Raw genomic sequence first — 18,354 nt, 5'->3', positions numbered from 1 at the left:
AATATTTTAGGTGTCATGATGTGTGAGTGAATGAATTTTCCGAAAGTGAGTATTGATTAAGAATGTAAAAACAAAAAACAAAAAAAAAAAACGAAAAATCTAAATAAAAACAGAAGAATGTAAGAAGAAGAAAAATCCAGAACGAAGAAAATAACCCTAAAGCGAAAACGGCGTGTAATTAAAGATGTCCTTTACGTGATAAGTCGCCTGTAGAGTTAAAATTTGAAAGAAATTGAAATTATTTTCAAGAATCGAGCAGAGGAAAGATGATGGCGTGCAGTTCACCCTTTTGCAGCTATACATGGGATTAAAGCATTATCGTTAGCCGTTTATCGCCACCCTTCCCACTCGCTGTCAGTCATTACGCCCACTTCCACGCCCTTTCAAAGATGGTGACGCGGGCGGGGAAGCAGAGGGAGTTGTCCTCCACCTATCAGAGTTTCGCAGACACCGGCCCCACCTACTCGTACCTGGACCTGAGCCGCGCCCGGAGTGATGAATCTCTCATGTGGTCCGCCGGGGAAGAGGCTGCCGCTCTGGTGGCGGAACTCAGGGCATCCTTGGCAGCGCCTCTGATGCGCCCTTCGCCCGAGGATAAAGAGGACGAAGGCGTCGTCGCCGACCAGGATGTGGAGGAGGAGGAGGATCTGGAGGAGGACCTCGAAAGCATGGCCATGATGTCGCTCAGGAGGTCGGCCACCCTCGGCCGGGGAGTTCTCATGGATTACGGAGGCCCTTTCACGCGAAGTACCCTCGAGAGAGGGTCCCTCAGGTCGTCTGTCGACCGCGCTTCTATAGCGAGATCTTCCTTCTGCGGGAGGTCTCTGTCCTTTACCGATCTCCATTCTGCAGCGACGTCTGCAGAAGACTTGCGTCTCTTCTGTTTCGACCCTTCTCGCTTGCACTGCACCAATCATTGCAACGTTTCCCATCACTCCTCGTCGTCAGCCTCTTCCACGGCCTCCTCCAGGAGTGCTGCGTCCACCTGCGGTAGTGGCGTCAGTATTATAGGCAGTGGGGGAGGGCATCACGGTATGGTTACCGGCTGCGTCAAGAGATCGCCCATGAAAACCTTTGGAGGGAGTTGGCGGTCACTCCTCAAACGTAAGTAAAGTCGTGGTTAGTTTACCTTGAGGAACCATGGAGTAAAATTCAGCTATTAATAGTTTGTCAAATAAGAATCTTTCTTTATTGACCATAAAATTTGTGTGATTAGTTAGTTATGGAATGATTAGTTAGTTTTCATACGTTGGATTTATTTTACTCTTAGATGATAAATTCTAAACAATTGAATGCGTCTTCTGTCAGTATTTAGGTTTACAGCAACGTTTATATTCAGCTTTTTGTTAAATTGGAGATGCATGACCGTAACATGCTTCACTTTTAGTATTGAAAATTAATACTATTGCACACTTGGCTTATTTAGCCTGTCCCTATATCAGTGTGATTAAAAAAGAAATTTTAAGAAAAGCGATTATCATCCGTAGTTAGGAAGGCTACGACAACGTTACGGATCTTTAGTTCTCGATGAATAATCACAAATCTGTCTTTTGTAGGCTAGTCACCTCTTCAATAGCAAAAACACTATATATAATATATATATATATATATATATATATATATATATATATATATATATATATATATATATATATATATATATATATATGTGTGTGTGTGTGTGTGTGTGTGTGTGTGTGTGTGTGTGTATATATGTATATATAATATATATGTGTATATATATGTATATATATAATATACACACACACACACACACACACACACACATATATATATATATATATATATATATATATATATATATATATATATATATATGTGTGTGTGTGTGTGTGTGTGTGTGTGTGTGTGTGTGTGTGTGTGTGTATAGGTTGATTCGAACCACATTCCATATTTGCAACACAAGTCATTTAAGAATCAGTGATTCATTGTTTAAGTGTAAGTTTATATATTCATACATGTTAGGTTATAGCTGTTCACAGTACTTTATGGATAAGGTCACAAATCAGTGCAGTTTTAGCTTTCTGTAAAGCAAAACTATTGTTTCGGTTTTGTCTGTCCGTCCGCACTTTTTTTGGCCCCCCCCCCTCAGATCTTAAAAATTACTGAAACTAGAGGGCTGCAAATTGGTACGTTGACCATGCACCCTCCAATCATCAAACATACCAAATTGCAGCCCTCCAGCTTCAGTAGTTTTTTTTTTTTTTATTTAAGGTTAAAGTTAGCCATAATCGTGCTTCTGGCAACGATATAGGATAGGCCACCACCGGGACGTAATTAAATTTTCGTGGGCCTCGGCTCATGATGCCAAGGCCATCGAAAGATAGATCTATTTTCGGTGGCCTTAATTATACGCTGTAGCGGCTGCACAGAAAACTCGATTGCGCCGAAGTTTTTTTATTTGTTTCTTATTATAAGCAGAGTTTTACAACAAAGCCCTTGAGCAGTTTATTTAAGTAGCCGATGACTTCTTGATATTAAGTTGCAGTAATTTTTTTGAAAAGGAAATAAATGCAATTGAGAGTTTTTATCGTGTGAATTTAGCATATTCAACTGAGCCTAGTTTCGAGTAGTACACACTTTTAGTGAATGACAACCTTGTTAATTAGTTTTATTATCTGTACTTTATACACTTTGTTTATGGGATGGTTCATTAGGTAGCTAAGTAGCCATTGACAATTGTCAGGTAAACTCCATGGGCTGTGGTTCAGATTCCACGATAATCGGATCACTCTTTTCTTGGATGATTTTGCACTGAGCAAATTAAGTGGCCTGCTGAAAAGCGGTAATTTAATTGACATTCAAATTAGTAGTAATGTACCTTTACTCGGGAACTCTAGAATTTGAGTATGGGACTGAATCCAAGTATAATTTATTTCTGGGTATGTTGTGGTTCGTTTACAAGGGAATCTAACACAGTTACAAGAAAAATCCATCTTCTAGCCATTCGACACTTTTCAGGTTTCCTTTCTACTTTTTATCGCGGTATCAAATTGTGATGTAAATGTATCCACAAACTCAGCTCCATCAAACCGTCCCCGGGAGACTGGGTTTTGACATTAGCCTTAAAGTGAAAGTGTTGACTGTCGGCTCTTATTCGCCCGGTTTTGATTCTCGAAATGCCCTTATCGTTTTGTTTGTTTGTGCTTTTGTTTACTCTGGCATTTGCTTTCAGTTTGCACAGGGCTCTAGGGGTCAAGAAGAAGAAGAAGAAGAAGAAGAGGAGGAGGTAAATGATCTTGGGGTGTTTACGCGTGGGGGAGGTTTTAATGTCTCAATAGGCAGTTCATCCTGAGTGGCGTTGCGGCGTCTTGCAAGGATAACATTGGGCGACCTTGAACCACCACGTCACGTTTGCTCCTGTCTTCTTGCACTGTTTCCCCCCACCCACGTACCCCACCCCCTTCACGCCCTCCTTTTATGAACCCTTTTCTTCTCTGTCTATCTCTTCTTCATTCACTTTCTTTCTGCCTTTTCTCTTTTGTCTCTTCTTCTTTCAGTTGCTTTGTGTCTTCTACCGCGGTCACCCTCCTTTCCTTCTACGTGGCCCTTTCTCTTGTCCGTATTTCCTCCTCCAGTTTCTCTCTGTTTTCCAACATTAACACCCCCCCTCCCTCCTGTAAATTACTCCCCTCCCTTCTGTAAATTACTCCCCTCCCTTCTGTCTACTTATCCATTTTTTCTCTGTCTATCTTTTCCTCCTGTTTCTTTTCCAACAGTATCTCCCTCCTATCCTGTCTACCTCCTCTCCCTCCAATCTCTACCTCCTCTATTATTCTCTTACTTGATGGGCCATCTTGTCATGCGCATATCCCATGATTCTGACGTTCTTTCTCTTTCCGCAAATTCCAGCCAATTTTACCCACACCGTAAACAACCTTTTGAAAGAGTCCCTTTAAAGAGAGTCGCGGTTTTGCTTGAACGCCAAAGATTGCTTGCGATTCGTGATGCAGCAAAATGCCTAATTATGCTCTCTTAGCGGAGCCAACTGAAAGGCATCGGTCACGCTGATCATCGTCCAGAGGCAACAGATGTCAGCCGGCAAGGTTCTCCGTTAAATTATTGCTTGCTGGGCTTTGCTCGTCAATCTCTTTTTGGGCTGGAAATTGATGAATGGTTGGGTTTCTGGCTGATCTAAGTATAATGTATTTTATCGCTTCCTCGGCTCAGTATGTGGTCGTGAATTCTGTTGGGTTTGTATTTCAAGCGAAGTATTCTGTGGGACATTCACATGCATTGTTCCGATTTGATCCCATTCTGTACTTGCTAAGGATATTATTATTATTATTATTATTATTATTATTATTATTATTATCTCAATGAAAATTTTGTATAGAAGAAGCTTATAAGCACATTAACTTGCAACGGAACCATATTATTATAAAACCGAAAACAAACAAAAAAATGAGTAAGGAACGGACAAGTGGAGTTCGATTGAAACATTTCTCCTCAAAGTTTCGCGCGATTTTACATTTCACAGAAAGGAAGAAAATGCTTGCGGCGTGCCTTGAGCCAAAGGTCAGAGGACAAAGGTCGAGGGACAAAGAAACAAGTCGAGAGGAATGAACATGAAGGATATAAAGACTTTCTGCATTTGACCCTTGGATACAGTGTCGTGTGTGTGTGTACATATATATATATATATATATATATATATATATATATATATATATATATATGTGTGTGTGTGTGTGTGTGTGTGTGTGTGTGTGTGTGTGTGTCAGTTATTTCCTCGCACCGTGACATCAGAACTGTCTACATTATTTGCGTGGTCACGGGAAGCAGTAAATGCGTGAATAAGGACGGTATTCAGACGATTCAGTGAAATTACCTGAGTTGAACAAAACTTATCCAGCAGTGAGGGTCGTTCTTCGTGGTTGTGGTTAGATTCCCGAAGGAGATAGCTAGGACTTCGGATGCTGATACTCACCTTTTTAATGTCATAAAAGCCTTGCTTTTTTGTATCCGTTTCTCTCCTGTAATTCGTCGAGAATTTGGCGTTTGCTCAAACTACTGGTGATGCAGATGAACAAGGAGAGAGAAATATGCTGTGGAACATTTACATGCATAGTTTCTATTTTATCTCATTCTTTACCAAACTGGGATATTCTTGTTATAACTCTATAGGGATTCATATGGAGGAAGTCTAATCGCCCATTAATTGCAATGAAACTGTTATTATATAAACTAAATACAGAGAAAAATAGTTTGGCAATGGCGTCGAGGATTGACATATGGCACAGCGGAACCATTGTCAAAATATGAACGCAGCACAGCTGCAAAATATGTTCACCTCAGTCTAGTAATTTTGCTCAAATAACTATCAGTATTGACTGAAACGCTGTGTCCACGGCTTCTTTGGCTTCGCACGGAACAACCAAGAATGTGGAACTATTCTCATTGAAGCTCCCATTAATTAAGTTGATGAGACCTTAGTTGTACACATCGATGTTTATCTGGTCCGGGTAAAGAGTCTCGTATTTACGCGGCTCTAAAAGCGCTGATTAGGTGTTAGTCCCCAATCAAGGCGAGGAACTATCATGGCCTATAAACCCTTCTTCGAGAAAGCCCTGGCATTGTAGTCTTATTAAGTTATGACCTCTTCACGCCAGTCATAACTATCTTAGGCTAATGAAGTTTCAAGTTTCTGGCGGGTCCTTTCGACTCTCGTTATGGGCAGTATTGCCGAAATTCTCTTCCTCCGCAGGTAGGAGTTTCAGGAAGGAACCGCGATTGTAACAGAGGAGATATCCATTTTTTTTTTCTTTCACATCTTTTGTATCATCATTCGAAGTCCTCGATGCTCGTAGCAATTCTTCTGCTTGTTTATGTGCCGTGGGGTTGCAGGCAAGTGGCCCAAGTTATTGTTGGTTGTGCCCACGAGTTGTTGGTACAACTCAGCCATTCTTCTTGTTATTAGTTATTTTTGCCAAAAGATGTGTGGCTGTGTTGTGTTTGTGAGCCTGCAAATCCTTCTGGGGAAGATGAAAATCGGTCCTATAAATATTTTATATTCCTTACGAAAGTTTACAGTATGCCCCCTCTCTCTCTCTCTCTCTCTCTCTCTCTCTCTCTCTCTCTCTCTCTCTCTCTCTAGAGATAGATTTCTCTTCATGTGTGTGTGTGTGTGTAGTGGTGAGAGACGAGAAGCCTTGCTGAATAATTCTGTGCCTTCATAATTGCCATACCACATCGTCCGGGCACTCTATTCATGTTTGCGTGCATCCGGGAAGGGTAACTTCCTGACGAGGCTTCCAGATTACTGTTTTTTCTCTCTCTCTCTCTCTCTCTCTCTCTCTCTCTCTCTCTCTCTCTCTCTCTCTCTCTCTCTCTCTCTCTCTGTATATATGTATATATACAATTTACTGGTGAATAGGAGGATTAACCTCTAGTGTACTACTAAAGTTTTATCTTCCATTGTCGGGTACATTTATCTCGATTTGGATTTTTATACTGTAATATGTATTATTTAATATATCTTAATAGATCGCTTTATCTTACACTCGACAGAGTTATCCTTTTTACGAATGTTTTAAAATGTGGCGAGTATTTGAACTGTATATCTTTTTGATATTTGCTTGTAAAACTCTTTCATTTTGATTAAAAAGTCACTTCGGAAAATTGATGCGTGGTGTGATTCGTTGTGATAAGAACCAGATTTGAATTTTCATTGTCATAGGAGAGAGAGAGAGAGAAAGAGAGAGAGAGAGAGAGAGAGAGAGAGAGAGAGAGAGAGAGAGAGAGAGAGCGAGATTTAAAACGGAAAAATGCTGTCACAACAACCAAGAGAAACAAGTAGAGAGAGAGAGAGAGATTTAAAACTGCAAACTGCTGTCACAACGACTAAGAGAAACAAGCAAAGAGAGAGAGAGAGAGAGAGAGAGAGATTTGAAACTGAAAAATGCTGTCACAACAACGACGAGAAACGTACACGCACACACAGAGAGAGAGAGAGAGAGAGAGATTTGAAACGGAAAAATGCCGTCACAACAACCGAGAGAAACGTACACACATACAGAGAGAGAGAGAGAGAGAGAGAGAGAGAGAGAGAGAGAGAGAGAGAGAGAGAGAGAGCCGGGACGTCCATTAGGTTCAGATCGAATGAAAGTGGAAATGAATGGGGAAATTCGAAACCTCGAGTGGTGGGAATTAATTTGCCATGATATGCAGCGTGTGACGCCTCGTCCTCACGAGCTGACATTCCCATTACGCTGATTAATATTGTAATGAGTCATATCTCGATGGATTTTATTTTTATTCCCAATTCTCTCTCTCTCTCTCTCTCTCTCTCTCTCTCTCTCTCTCTCTCTGTATTTCTTGGCTGTGACAACATTTTCCCATTTTAAATAATCTCTCTCTCTCTCTCTCTCTCTCTCTCTCTCTCTCTCTCTCTCTCTCTCTCTCTCTCTCCAATATACAAGACGAAAAGAAGCTAAACTAGATAATATATATTTGAATTCACATCGAGCATCCTTTGCCGTACATAGCACGGAAAACATTAGCAAAACATGTTAGGTAGCCCTTGTATTAGCTACAACCTTTCATATGTTCATTGTGCATTGGCATCTAGCCAGCACAATTTCGCAAATGTCCACGGGAAGGGTAACAGGGCAATCTCGAAGGGAGACTCCAAACCATATCTATCGTTAGCGATGTCCAAACGATATGACAGTATCTGCATTAGGCACGAAAACGGCTGGAAGAGGTCTTTGTTATGATAAGGTCACATTGATACTTGGGTTTATGGTGATTGGAAAATCAGTCAGTCGTTACCGGAATGTTATCATTATAGCGAGCTCTAATGAGCTGATGCTTTCCTAAGGCCTTCCCTCCCGCCCCCCGTGAAGTGTTGTTGTAAGACTGTAGTGCAATGTGGAAGGTTGTCAAGAATACCAATGGGTGCAATATTGCATACGGTTGATGTTCCGTTTCAGTGTGTGAAAAGAGACGTGAGGGGCGAGGCCAGAATCTCGTATCTCGGATGAAGTGGACGGAAGAGCTTTCTACAGACTGCAGACAAATGATAGGTGAATGGCAGTATCAAATTATTCATATGCTCATCTACAACGTAAATAGAAATCATGATTTCTGATTTTTCTATCATTTCTTCAAAAAGTTGGACCGATTGATGCAATAGTGTACGGTTTTGTTTGCAAGGCAGATAAAGGTTTTACCTAACTGTTTCTCTTAACGGAAAGTAATGCATTAGCTTAATTTTTATATAAACACCTGCCGTTTGCTGGATATGTAAGCAAAGCGTGTAGAGATTCAGTGTGCTGGACTGCCTACAAATTACACGAGAACCTACGTAGTGCGTCGATGACTAGTTTAGTTTATAAAACCAATTAGTCGATCGCTTGTTTTTTTTTTTTTTTTTTACTTTCGGGTATGTTTTGAATTTGCGGTTTATACTTTGATTTGAAATTGGAAGCCTGATTAGTCTAACTAGCGTTTTAACGTATTATATTATACCAGTTATTCAAGAAGTCTAGTGATTGGTTTGAGCGCAATTGGAAAGACAATGGAATGCCTGAATATTAAAATTTCAACATATTTTATGCGATATGTTGTCCGTTACCCCCACACACGTACAAATACATTTATGTGTAAGTGTTGTAAAAAAATACATTAAAACGCCAGACATAACTTATACTTTAACGGACATTCATACGTCGTGTATGATACACAATATTCAGACATGCGCAAAGAGAGACAGACGTACCCAGCTCTCGAAGAACAATGTGACTGAAGGAGAGGTCAGTGGCTGAGATAAACTAGACATTATCCTATGACCCGGTACCCCGACCGGGCAGACCCAGCTGGCCTCATACCCACCTGCTCACTTAATGAGGGCCGGTTTCGTTCCTCACCGCCAATATTAGTTACCGGTCCCGGCGAGGATTAATTGGCACAATGGCCCTGTGCTAAAAGAAGCAGCAATCTTCTAACACGAGGTGAAACTGGAGAAATTCGGTGGGGAGACGATTTAGGATAGCGGGCGGTTGGGGATGTGGAAAGGACCCCACCCACCCTCTCGAAACTAATCAAGACCAGAAGCCGAATGCTTTGTTTTTTTTTATGTCGCAAAGGATTTGTTTCCCAGGTGGAATTTCTGCGTGCTTGAGGTTTTTTTTTTTCCCCAAAGTTTACAGAAGAAATTGCCTAAAAGTATGGCAGGTAAGGTTTCTCGTGGAAACACGGTGACGGTATATCCCTGTGGATTTTAATTGGTAGCACGTCTTGGCGAAGGTTTTTGCTTTAGTTGGGAACGTAATCACTTCATCGAGTGTTGTTTGTGTGTGTGTGTGTGTGTGTGTTTTTTTTTTTACATTCTTTTTACATTTTCTTCCTTTCAGAGGAGTAGTAGCTTTTTACATTTGCTAACAGGTAGCACGCCAAAACAGTTTGGAATATAAAATCTTGAGCGTGTGTGTGTGTGTGTGTGTGTGTGTGTGTGTGTGTGTGTGTGTGTGTGTGTGTGTGTGTGTTTTTTACAATTTTTTTTTTTTTTTTTTTTTTTACAATTTTTTGTACCTTGTCTTCCATTGAGAATAGTAGCGTTTTATGTTTGTTAACTTACGTAAAGGTGGTTGTTTTAGTTGAATGATAAAATTTTGTGTATGTTTGTGTGTGAGTGGTTAATTTTTACCTTTTCAGAAAAACTAAAAACATTAATAAAACTTACATGTTATTATGCACATGCTTGCTCTATCACATCTTGGAATTCGCCGACAAGTGTATGAAGCGATTTATTGTTTTGGCAACGGGAGATGGCTTGAAAAGCCGGAAGATAGCTGGAGTCATGCATACGAATAAAAAAAAAAAGATAGAAACTTTTTGTGGCAGGAAAGATGCTCATGCGAGCGTGAAGTTCATACCTTTGTTGAAGACATTGGAGAAGGCAATTCTTGATCATTTCTTTTTTCTTTCCCAAGCATAATAATAGCTGCCTGAAAAGGTCTCGGTGAGGACACTTGTGAGAGAGAGAGAGAGAGAGAGAGAGAGAGAGAGAGAGAGAGAGAGAGAGAGAGAGAGAGAAGTGGGTGTGTTCCATGTCCTCCGCGGTCACAATCCACCGGATGGGGATGGGATCTTTGTGTTGTGAACATACCTTTGTTGCTGAGATCCTTGAGGAAAGAGGTGGAAAATGCACTCGGAAAATTCTCTCTCTCTCTCTCTCTCTCGAGAAATTACTACTGAGCATGTGTCTCAATGAAGTGGAATAACTGAGAAAACAAGGGAAATTGTAAAATTCCAATGTTATAGGGAGAGGAACGGATTTCATGAAATCGAGAAAATTACATTTTTTGAGATACTGTGAACAGAGACGAATAGACCCCTATCTCTTATTGGGAGAAATTCACTATAAAGAAACTCGTTCCGGGTAGTTTTTTATTTTAGTTAAAACACACACACACACAGACACACACCACAAAGTAATATTCCGGACATGTAGAAACTGTTTTGTTTTCTCGTCTTCCAAGAGAGCAGTATCCATTACAGGACACTGGCCTCGCTCTCGTGGGCAATTATCCTAATGACAGTGTGTACGTTCTTACTGCCAGGTACCGCCAAATGGCCGGACGATCGCAGCGTATTACATGAATTATTTATCTCTGGATGTCTCCAATTCCAGTGATTTTCTCTTTCCAGACGAAGTTAATGACAGTGTTTCATATTTAGTTTTTCTACATTTTCACGCCGGCTGTAAAGCATGCAATGTTTAGGAAGGGGGCCCAACCACGTAAAGGCTACAATCCCGGACAAATTGACTTGAAATTTGGTCTTTCTCAACTCTGGATAATTAATGTGGCTGTGACATCTTCCTTAGAAGTTTGGAACAGAAGCTAGTTTTCCTCTCTCTTCTTTTCATTCCAGTTAATTTGAGTTAGCTTGTAGGACACCCATCCTAAATTTCGCAATGGCAGTTTCATTTTTTCTAGCTGGTTTCGGATTGTACGAGTCCATCTCCAAGATGGTATGATTTATTATGAATGAAATGTAATGACTTTGTAAATATCAAGAAATATTGATTTCAGTTTGTTGACCTTCCAAGGGAAATTCTGAATTTCCTTTAGCTGTGTTTGTTTCAGCAAGAAAATGAACTTTTAATAAATGTTACATGTTGAATCTATATTGAATTCGGGTTCCAAGCTCCCCCCCTCTCTCTCTCTCTCTCTCTCTCTCTCTCTCTCTCTCTCTCTCTCTCTCTCTCTCTCTGTGTGTGTGTGATCGTGTGGTTAGTGAATTTACTATTACAACATCTCTCACTCGTTATAAAGAATCAAATCAAGCAAAATTCGCATTTCAGATCATAGATTTAGTCCACCACAAGGTGCACACTAGCTGAGCCAAATATTAGAGAGTCAAGAAAGCTATGTGATTTATAGTCTTGGCGATCTCCTAAAGAGAAGAGGAGTAAGTGTGCCAGAGTGCATCTCTAAATATGGCTGTGGTGCCACTTAGAAATTTGTTAGCGAGTGGCACTTATGCAGCCTCTCATGACCCTGCTTTCGTTTTTTCTTTGGCACTCGGTTACAGCTTAGATTCTAGAATGACTGCTGTCTAAGAGTTCTAAGAGTTTTGTACCGTAGAGCTAAGTTTGTTGAGGATTCTGCTCCAGGCAGAAAGTATAGTAATATTTTTACATGGCTTATGTCAAGAGTTCAGTCCTGGATTTTGTTACGCCTTGAATGGCCTGTTGTTTATTTTATGATTGACATCTCTGCAAATGCAGCTTAATCTTCAAGTCCCAGGAATTCGTGATAATGCAGAATATTGATGAAAATTGCGATTATCCTACTGCACGTTCATCAACCAATTTGAACTTAAATTTTTAAATGCGTTCTGTTTATGAGTTCAGTGATACCACTCTGATCATCCATAGTTCCTACTCATAGCCGTCACCTTTACTCATGTAAGTCTGAAAGGAATCGAATAGCATTCTTATCTGGGTTCGTCTCTTGCTGTGATTAGTGTAACATTTCGTTCGTAATTACCCTCGGTAGATCTTATATACTCCAAGACACAAACATCAAAGATGTGGGGCGTAAGAGGAAGAATTCTTATCGGAACAGGTTTCAGGGTGACGAGGGAAACTCGTTCAAGTTTTGTTAATATCCATAGTGTTGTTGACCTCAAAGCATAGAGATTTCTTGAATGGTTTACTCACATCGGTATGAGAGCGATGTGGCCATATTTGCAGAGGAGCAATATGGCAGTCCCCAGTGTTGACTGTTTATTAAAATATGACAGTTCCCTGTTTTTTTATTATTTATTAAAATATGACAGTCCCAAGTGTTGACTGTTCATTAAATTATGAAAGTTTCCAGTGTTTATTATTATGTATTAAAATTTGGGTCCCTAGTGTTGACTATATTATTAAGATATGGCAGTTCCCAGTGTTGATTCCTTATTAAAATATGACAGTCCCCAGTGTTAATTATCCATTAAAATGTGACAAAAGCCAATGTTCACTCTTTATGAAAATTTTGATAAACGAAAAAGCTTTGAAATGACTCTAATACAACGCTAACTTTTATTCATATTTTTCTGATCGCTGGAAATATGAGAAGTAGTCTGGACTAGGACTTGGCCCCTCCTCTTGTCCGTTGGACCAAGAGCTACCATCCATCCAAAATATTTTTGTTCAGCAGCTGTGTTGCGCCGCAAGGATTCGTCTCCACAGGTCCTGCGTCTCCACCTCTGAGGAAGACGGCCTTCAGGGGCCGCGTGACGTTTGGTACTCCGGGCCTGTTTGTTTGGGTTTTGGCGTGTCCCTTCTAAAGGGACCTGGCGAACGTTCTCCCACCTGTTCGACGAAACCTAAATTATAGCTTCGTGGCGAGTTTTTGCCCTCGTACCGGTTGTTTAGATGTCATAGAAAGGGGAGCTGATGTCATGGACAACCTAACACTCGCCAGCAGAGATTACGGGAGAATTTTGTGGACACCTGTAAAGCTGAAGGACGCCAACAGCAGCACAAGTGATGATGTTGACTCGGGAAGGGGATCTCCTGCCCTGGGAACTGGGGGTATCCCTCTGCCATACCCTGCCTCGTTCGCTTAGGATAGGATAGCTATAGTGGGTATGAAGGAGCTGGTGAGGTAGGGATAGAGGGGGGAAGGGAGGCGAGGTTCGACCAAAAGAGGCGTTCCTTCGGGTTTTATCAGTTTTCGTCGCGTTTCGTTTTCTCTGAAGCGTTGTTCAGTTTCGTCTTGCAGACACTTGCCCTTTCCTCTTGCCTTCCTTCCCTATCTGTGAATCCTCCTCCCTACCTTCCTCCTTCAAGTTTTTACCAAGGAAGGTGAGGAGCCTTTCCTCCCCCGCGCTGTCAAGGTTGGTATTTGCCTTAGATAAGGGTATTTAATGTTTTAAAGTACATTATTATTTACCTGTGAAAGAGAGACATACATGGTAAGATAAGCAACTTGTATCTGCAGTATTTAACTCCGTCAATGTATAAGTGTCCCTCTGTTTGTGCGTTGATTTTTATATAGGCTATATAGGCTACATGCGTGCAGCCTCTTTTACGTTACTACTACCCTATAGGAGGTGAGTGAAAATGTTGACAAGTTTGTATTTTTCTTTTTACAAATCTCTGTTTACTCAAAAAGTCTCTGCCTAAGTTCATAATTATGGTGTAAATACTTTTGGTACGTAGAACAATACTTTCCCCCAAGTCTTTTTTTTTTTATGTTTATGTACGATAAATATGACTGGCCATTCCGTAGTCTCGCAAAAAATGTGGAATAAGATTCAGCAGTTGGTGTCTCAAGGGGTGAGATGAAACTGTCAAGAAAACTAGGTTCATAGTCACGAGTAGTCTTCAGGGTAAAATGCCGTCGCCCTTAAGCTTGAAGTGTCATAACCTGCTTAATGAAGGGGGGTTGGGTTGCAATTCCATCCCTATATTTTAAAAAAGTGCACGTAAGTGGAGGGTTCTAGATTGTTGTAGTAACATATATATGATTCTCTCTCTCTCTCTCTCTCTCTCTCTCTCTCTCTCTCTCTCTCTCTCTCTCTCTCTCTCTCTCTCTCCTGTTCTGATACTCACAATAGCACGGTTGGAGGGACTCTAGATTATTGCAGTAACATATATGTGATTCTCTCTCTCTCTCTCTCTCTCTCTCTCTCTCTCTCTCTCTCTCTCTCTCTCTCTCTCTCTCTCCAGCTCTGATGCTTACAATAGCACGGTTGGGAGAATAGCTGTCTCTTCTCTGTCTCTGGACTGTGGCATTGTTGCAGCTTAGTGGCCTTGAGGAGAATAAATGGCGATCAGTGTCTTCGCCCACGGCGCCTCTCTATTTCAATGTTTTGATGTTAAAACGCTTGAATGAGATTCGTTTGAATTTTCCAAGCGAACTGATTTGGGTACGATGAGCATCTCTGTCGGCCGGGGCTGTGATCTTATCCGCCGCTGTTCTCTCTCTCTCTCTCTCTCTCTCTCTCTCTCTCTCTCTCTCTCTCTCTCTCTCTCTCTCTCTCTCTGTATCTGTTAGCTAACAATAATATCCTGGCTGTTTTTGTGGCGTGTACGTAAAGGAGTCTGCTGTCTAGGTGCTTATGTACATGGATAAAAGAGCCAAATATTATATAATATATATATATATATATATATATATATATATATATATATATATATATATATATATATATATATATATAGATGGATAGATAGATAGATATATGTACTCGTATGTATATAATTATACACTATCGTGTGTGTGTGTGCGCGCGCGTGGGAGTATGGACGTCCGCTGAGGTACATAATATACACCGATATACGCACACGCACAAATTAACACAGGTATGTCCTTGTTTGGCTGAACCTGGTGCTGTTCCCCTGTCAGGTTGATTGGACAGTCCAGGTGAATCTCCCTTAATTTTTTTGTTGACCCTTCTGGGCCATAGAGTTTTATCGGGTTGCAATTTCATTTGCATTCAGTTTATCTTATATCTGATAAACTCATTAATGTTGTCAGTGTCGCAGCTGTAAAGTGTACTTGTTTGTCATTTTGTGTTGTTGTGGTGGAAGAAATAGTGAAGAGTGGTGTAGACCTCACTGATTTTCTCCTTCGAAGAGCAACATAAAGACAAGTGAGAGACCACATACCAATGAGAGGAGGAAAGAGGGATGAGGGGAGAAGAAGGGAAAGGGGAAGGGGAAAGGGGGTTGGGGCTGTCATAAAACATGAAGAAGTTTCTCTGTCCTTATTGTGGTTCATTATCTCGTCCATGTCAGAGCTTCTTCCTCCCCTTCTTCTCTCTTGCTTTCGATCTCGTCTTGCTTGCCTATAATTTGCTCTCTATTTGCTTTCAGTATCTTATAATATTTATTTTATTCTCTTGTTAAGGTAATTTATATGGTTTTACTCGCTTCGGTTTTTCCCATCATTTGTCTTCCGTGTCTTATAGGGAGATTTGGTTTTAATCTTTACTCCAAAACATGCGTCTCACCCAGGTGCTCAGCCCTCGAGAATTCTATGCGAATTAAACTTCATGGCCGGTCGTACAGGAATTGGCCTTTAAACAGATGTTCTTCAATCGATGGGTCCGGCTATCAACCTGCCATGGGAACATAACAGCCGTGCGAAAGAACAAAACTAATGCAGTGAAGCGAACAACAGACAGCTTGAAGAACAAACAGCCTCATCCCACCTGAGATGATAATGTGGCAAGTGATAAAACGTTGCTGTTAAACGCTTGCCTATTATAGCAACAATGGATCTGCCTGCAATCTACTGGGTTCTCCACCCAGAGTTTGCAGTTTTTTTTTTTTTTATCTTAGTGGCTTTTGTTGCTCGCTCGGTGCTTTGTTTTCGGACTTGATCCGAGTATCACGGTCTTATTGGATAGTCTGCAGTGGTGGGTCTTGTCTAATACTATCTATTAAAAGAACTTATTTTTTTTTGTGGGTTTTTGATTGATGTCATAGATGATGTCAGTGTAGAGTTAAAGCTTTAACACTGGTAGGTACATGCAGTAATAGTTTTTTAAAGGATTGATTCTCGTTTTTCTTTCTTTTTGGGCTCAGTTCTTGCTAATAGGATCTAGTTTTTCCTCTGGGTCACTCGTGAATGGTGTCTCAAAGACCAGTGCTAGGCTAATCTTGACTCTTGAAGGAGCTGTAGTCCCAAGAATGTTTCAACAACCGAACGTTCTGAATAATAAACACGACATTTGATGTGTTTTCATTTGTAAGTAGAACATTTAATCCTCCTTGTAATCCAGCGTGGAGACTGCTAAGTACAAGGAATAAGGGGACCCATTGTGTCTGTTCTTTAAGACGTAAATACCCCGTCCATGTATGGCATTAGAGCCGACCCGAGATCCCATGTAGCGGATTTCGCGATTGGAAGTGAAGTTATGCGAATTAGAAGCTGTAAACAAGATTGTGTTTGGACTCTCTCTCTCTCTCTCTCTCTCTCTCTCTCTCTCTCTCTCTCTCTCTCTCTCTCATACACGCACACACACATACACAGGACAGACAGACAAAGAAGGAGGGTTTCTCTCTCTCTCTCTCTCTCTCTCTCTCTCTCTCTCTCTCTCTCTCTCTCTCTCTCTCTCTCTGAAGACGGACAGACAGAGAAAGAGGGAGGGCGAGTTGTTTGTCTGTCTGTTACGATAGACAATTTCGTGCGTCGTCGCTTGTAAAACAATTAGTGGTAAATGATTTGTGGGTTCTGTGAGTCACTCGTAATGCTGTTCCCGGAAAGCTGCGTTGTTTGAAGAATGTTAGATATGTCGAATAAAATTCTTTCAGTTTTGTCCGTATGCTCATAAGACAGCCTAATATTAATTTACTGGAAGATTCACATCGTCTTCTAATTTTATTGTTAGGCGGATGCATGCGCTATGGTTCAAATAAAGGTAATGGTTTGTTTTGTCGTTATACCGGCTGTACGAATGGACCAGTCCATTTTAAAAATGCAGAATACAGTCGTTTACATGTTTTTTTTCTCTATTTTTTTCATATGCGGATGTTATTGTTTTCATTACCATCTAAAAATGATAGTAATAGGTGGACGACCCCACAAATTGGTATCTTGATGTGATTCTACAGATACTTGATTATGTATAGCAACACAGGCAATAAAAGCGTATCCACGGGCGATTCCACCTCAGGTTTGATGCTGTTTGACAGTCTTACAAAGATAATAAATGCGGCGCCGGATGGCTTTATACAGCGCGGAAGCTGTTAACTACAGAGTTACGGTCCATAAAATATGGGCAAAGGACATAAAGTTTGAAATAGAACGTGGGAACGTCATTAGCGAAGTATCCTTAAAGTAGCGGGACTGTACCTGTAACAGGAGTCTGCCTTTACGAGGGTTTCAAAGGATTTTTACGGAAGATGAGGAGTAACCTTTGCTTAGCAGCAGCATGGTCGGTGTGGTTTCTTATTGTCATTTTTGAAGAGGACATGGAGTTGTTAAATATAAGCATTTTTTTTAAAGTTAATCTTCTCTAACTGAAATCTGTCAGTGCAATTACAAAAATTGTGGTCATTGCGTTTTCGTTGAAGTTGTTCAAACTTATGCCAGTGGGTGTTAATATTGTTGTGATTTAGACAGTAATATTAAGGCAAATCTTTGAAGACTCGGGTCAGAGAGAGAGAGAGAGAGAGAGAGAGAGAGAGAGAGAGAGAGAGAGAGAGAGAGAGAGTGAGAGAGAGCATTAGGGATGGGCCAAGATAATTGTATTTCAACTTACCTGTGCTTTGTACGGTCTTAGTTTGTTTGTTTGCTATCCTGCACAGTTTATTGAAGAATTACGAGAGTTGCGTATCATTTTTCTATCTTTACCAGCTTCTGGGAAAACAAAACAAAATCAATAAAGGAAAAGTGTTTTAATTTAGACCAGCCTTTTGCCAGCACTTGCCTTAAGGCAATTGTAGTTAAAGAGAAGAGGAGGCTTGGTGTAGATTTCCGTTCTCATCAGACCAGCAGAGAACAAGCAAGAATGACACACTGCATCGTACATGGAGCCCTTTATATTTGTTACAGTTTCTGTTTGGTTGTCTAGTTATCCCAGAACTGGAGGAACTGGATGCCTGCTTGCTGCACCCATGTTTAATTTTTCTCTCGATTAGATTTAGCTGGCTTCCCTCCTGCTGAACCGGGCTTTGCCGCCTGGGCAAGGCTCTTAACATTTCGGAACGGGGCAAAGCCCTGTTGTGAAACTAATTTGTAGGTCTTTGATTTGGGAGACTTGTCTTTACTTTTTCTTTCAGTAATAGTTTAGGTATGTGATCGGTTTTTTTTTTTTTTTTTTAGATATTCGGCTTTTCTGTTCCATATTCTTAACGGGATATTGGGAAATATTGAGATC

At 40.7% G+C, this 18,354-nt stretch overlaps 1 protein-coding gene across 10 annotated transcripts in view; it reads left to right on the top strand.

Annotated features, from left to right (window-relative positions):
- Nucleotides 1–18,354, top strand: part of LOC136848220 (caskin-2-like) — a 640,470-nt gene that overhangs the window by 526,347 nt on the left and 95,769 nt on the right. For 6 of the 10 annotated variants that reach the window (XM_067120557.1, XM_067120554.1, XM_067120558.1 and 3 more), the window contains exon 2: nt 11–1,104. The exons of the other annotated variants lie outside the window; for them this stretch is intronic. In XM_067120557.1, the coding sequence (XP_066976658.1) occupies nt 390–1,104 (715 nt within the window). In that variant the 5' untranslated portion in view covers nt 11–389. The remainder of the gene's footprint in view (nt 1–10; nt 1,105–18,354) is intronic. 10 annotated transcript variants of the gene reach the window in all.

This window comes from Macrobrachium rosenbergii, chromosome 18 (genome assembly GCF_040412425.1).
Source record: "Macrobrachium rosenbergii isolate ZJJX-2024 chromosome 18, ASM4041242v1, whole genome shotgun sequence".
NCBI classification, from domain to species: domain Eukaryota; kingdom Metazoa; phylum Arthropoda; class Malacostraca; order Decapoda; family Palaemonidae; genus Macrobrachium; species Macrobrachium rosenbergii.
Note: the sequence above shows the minus strand (reverse complement) of the source record. Positions and strands in the feature narration are given on the sequence as shown.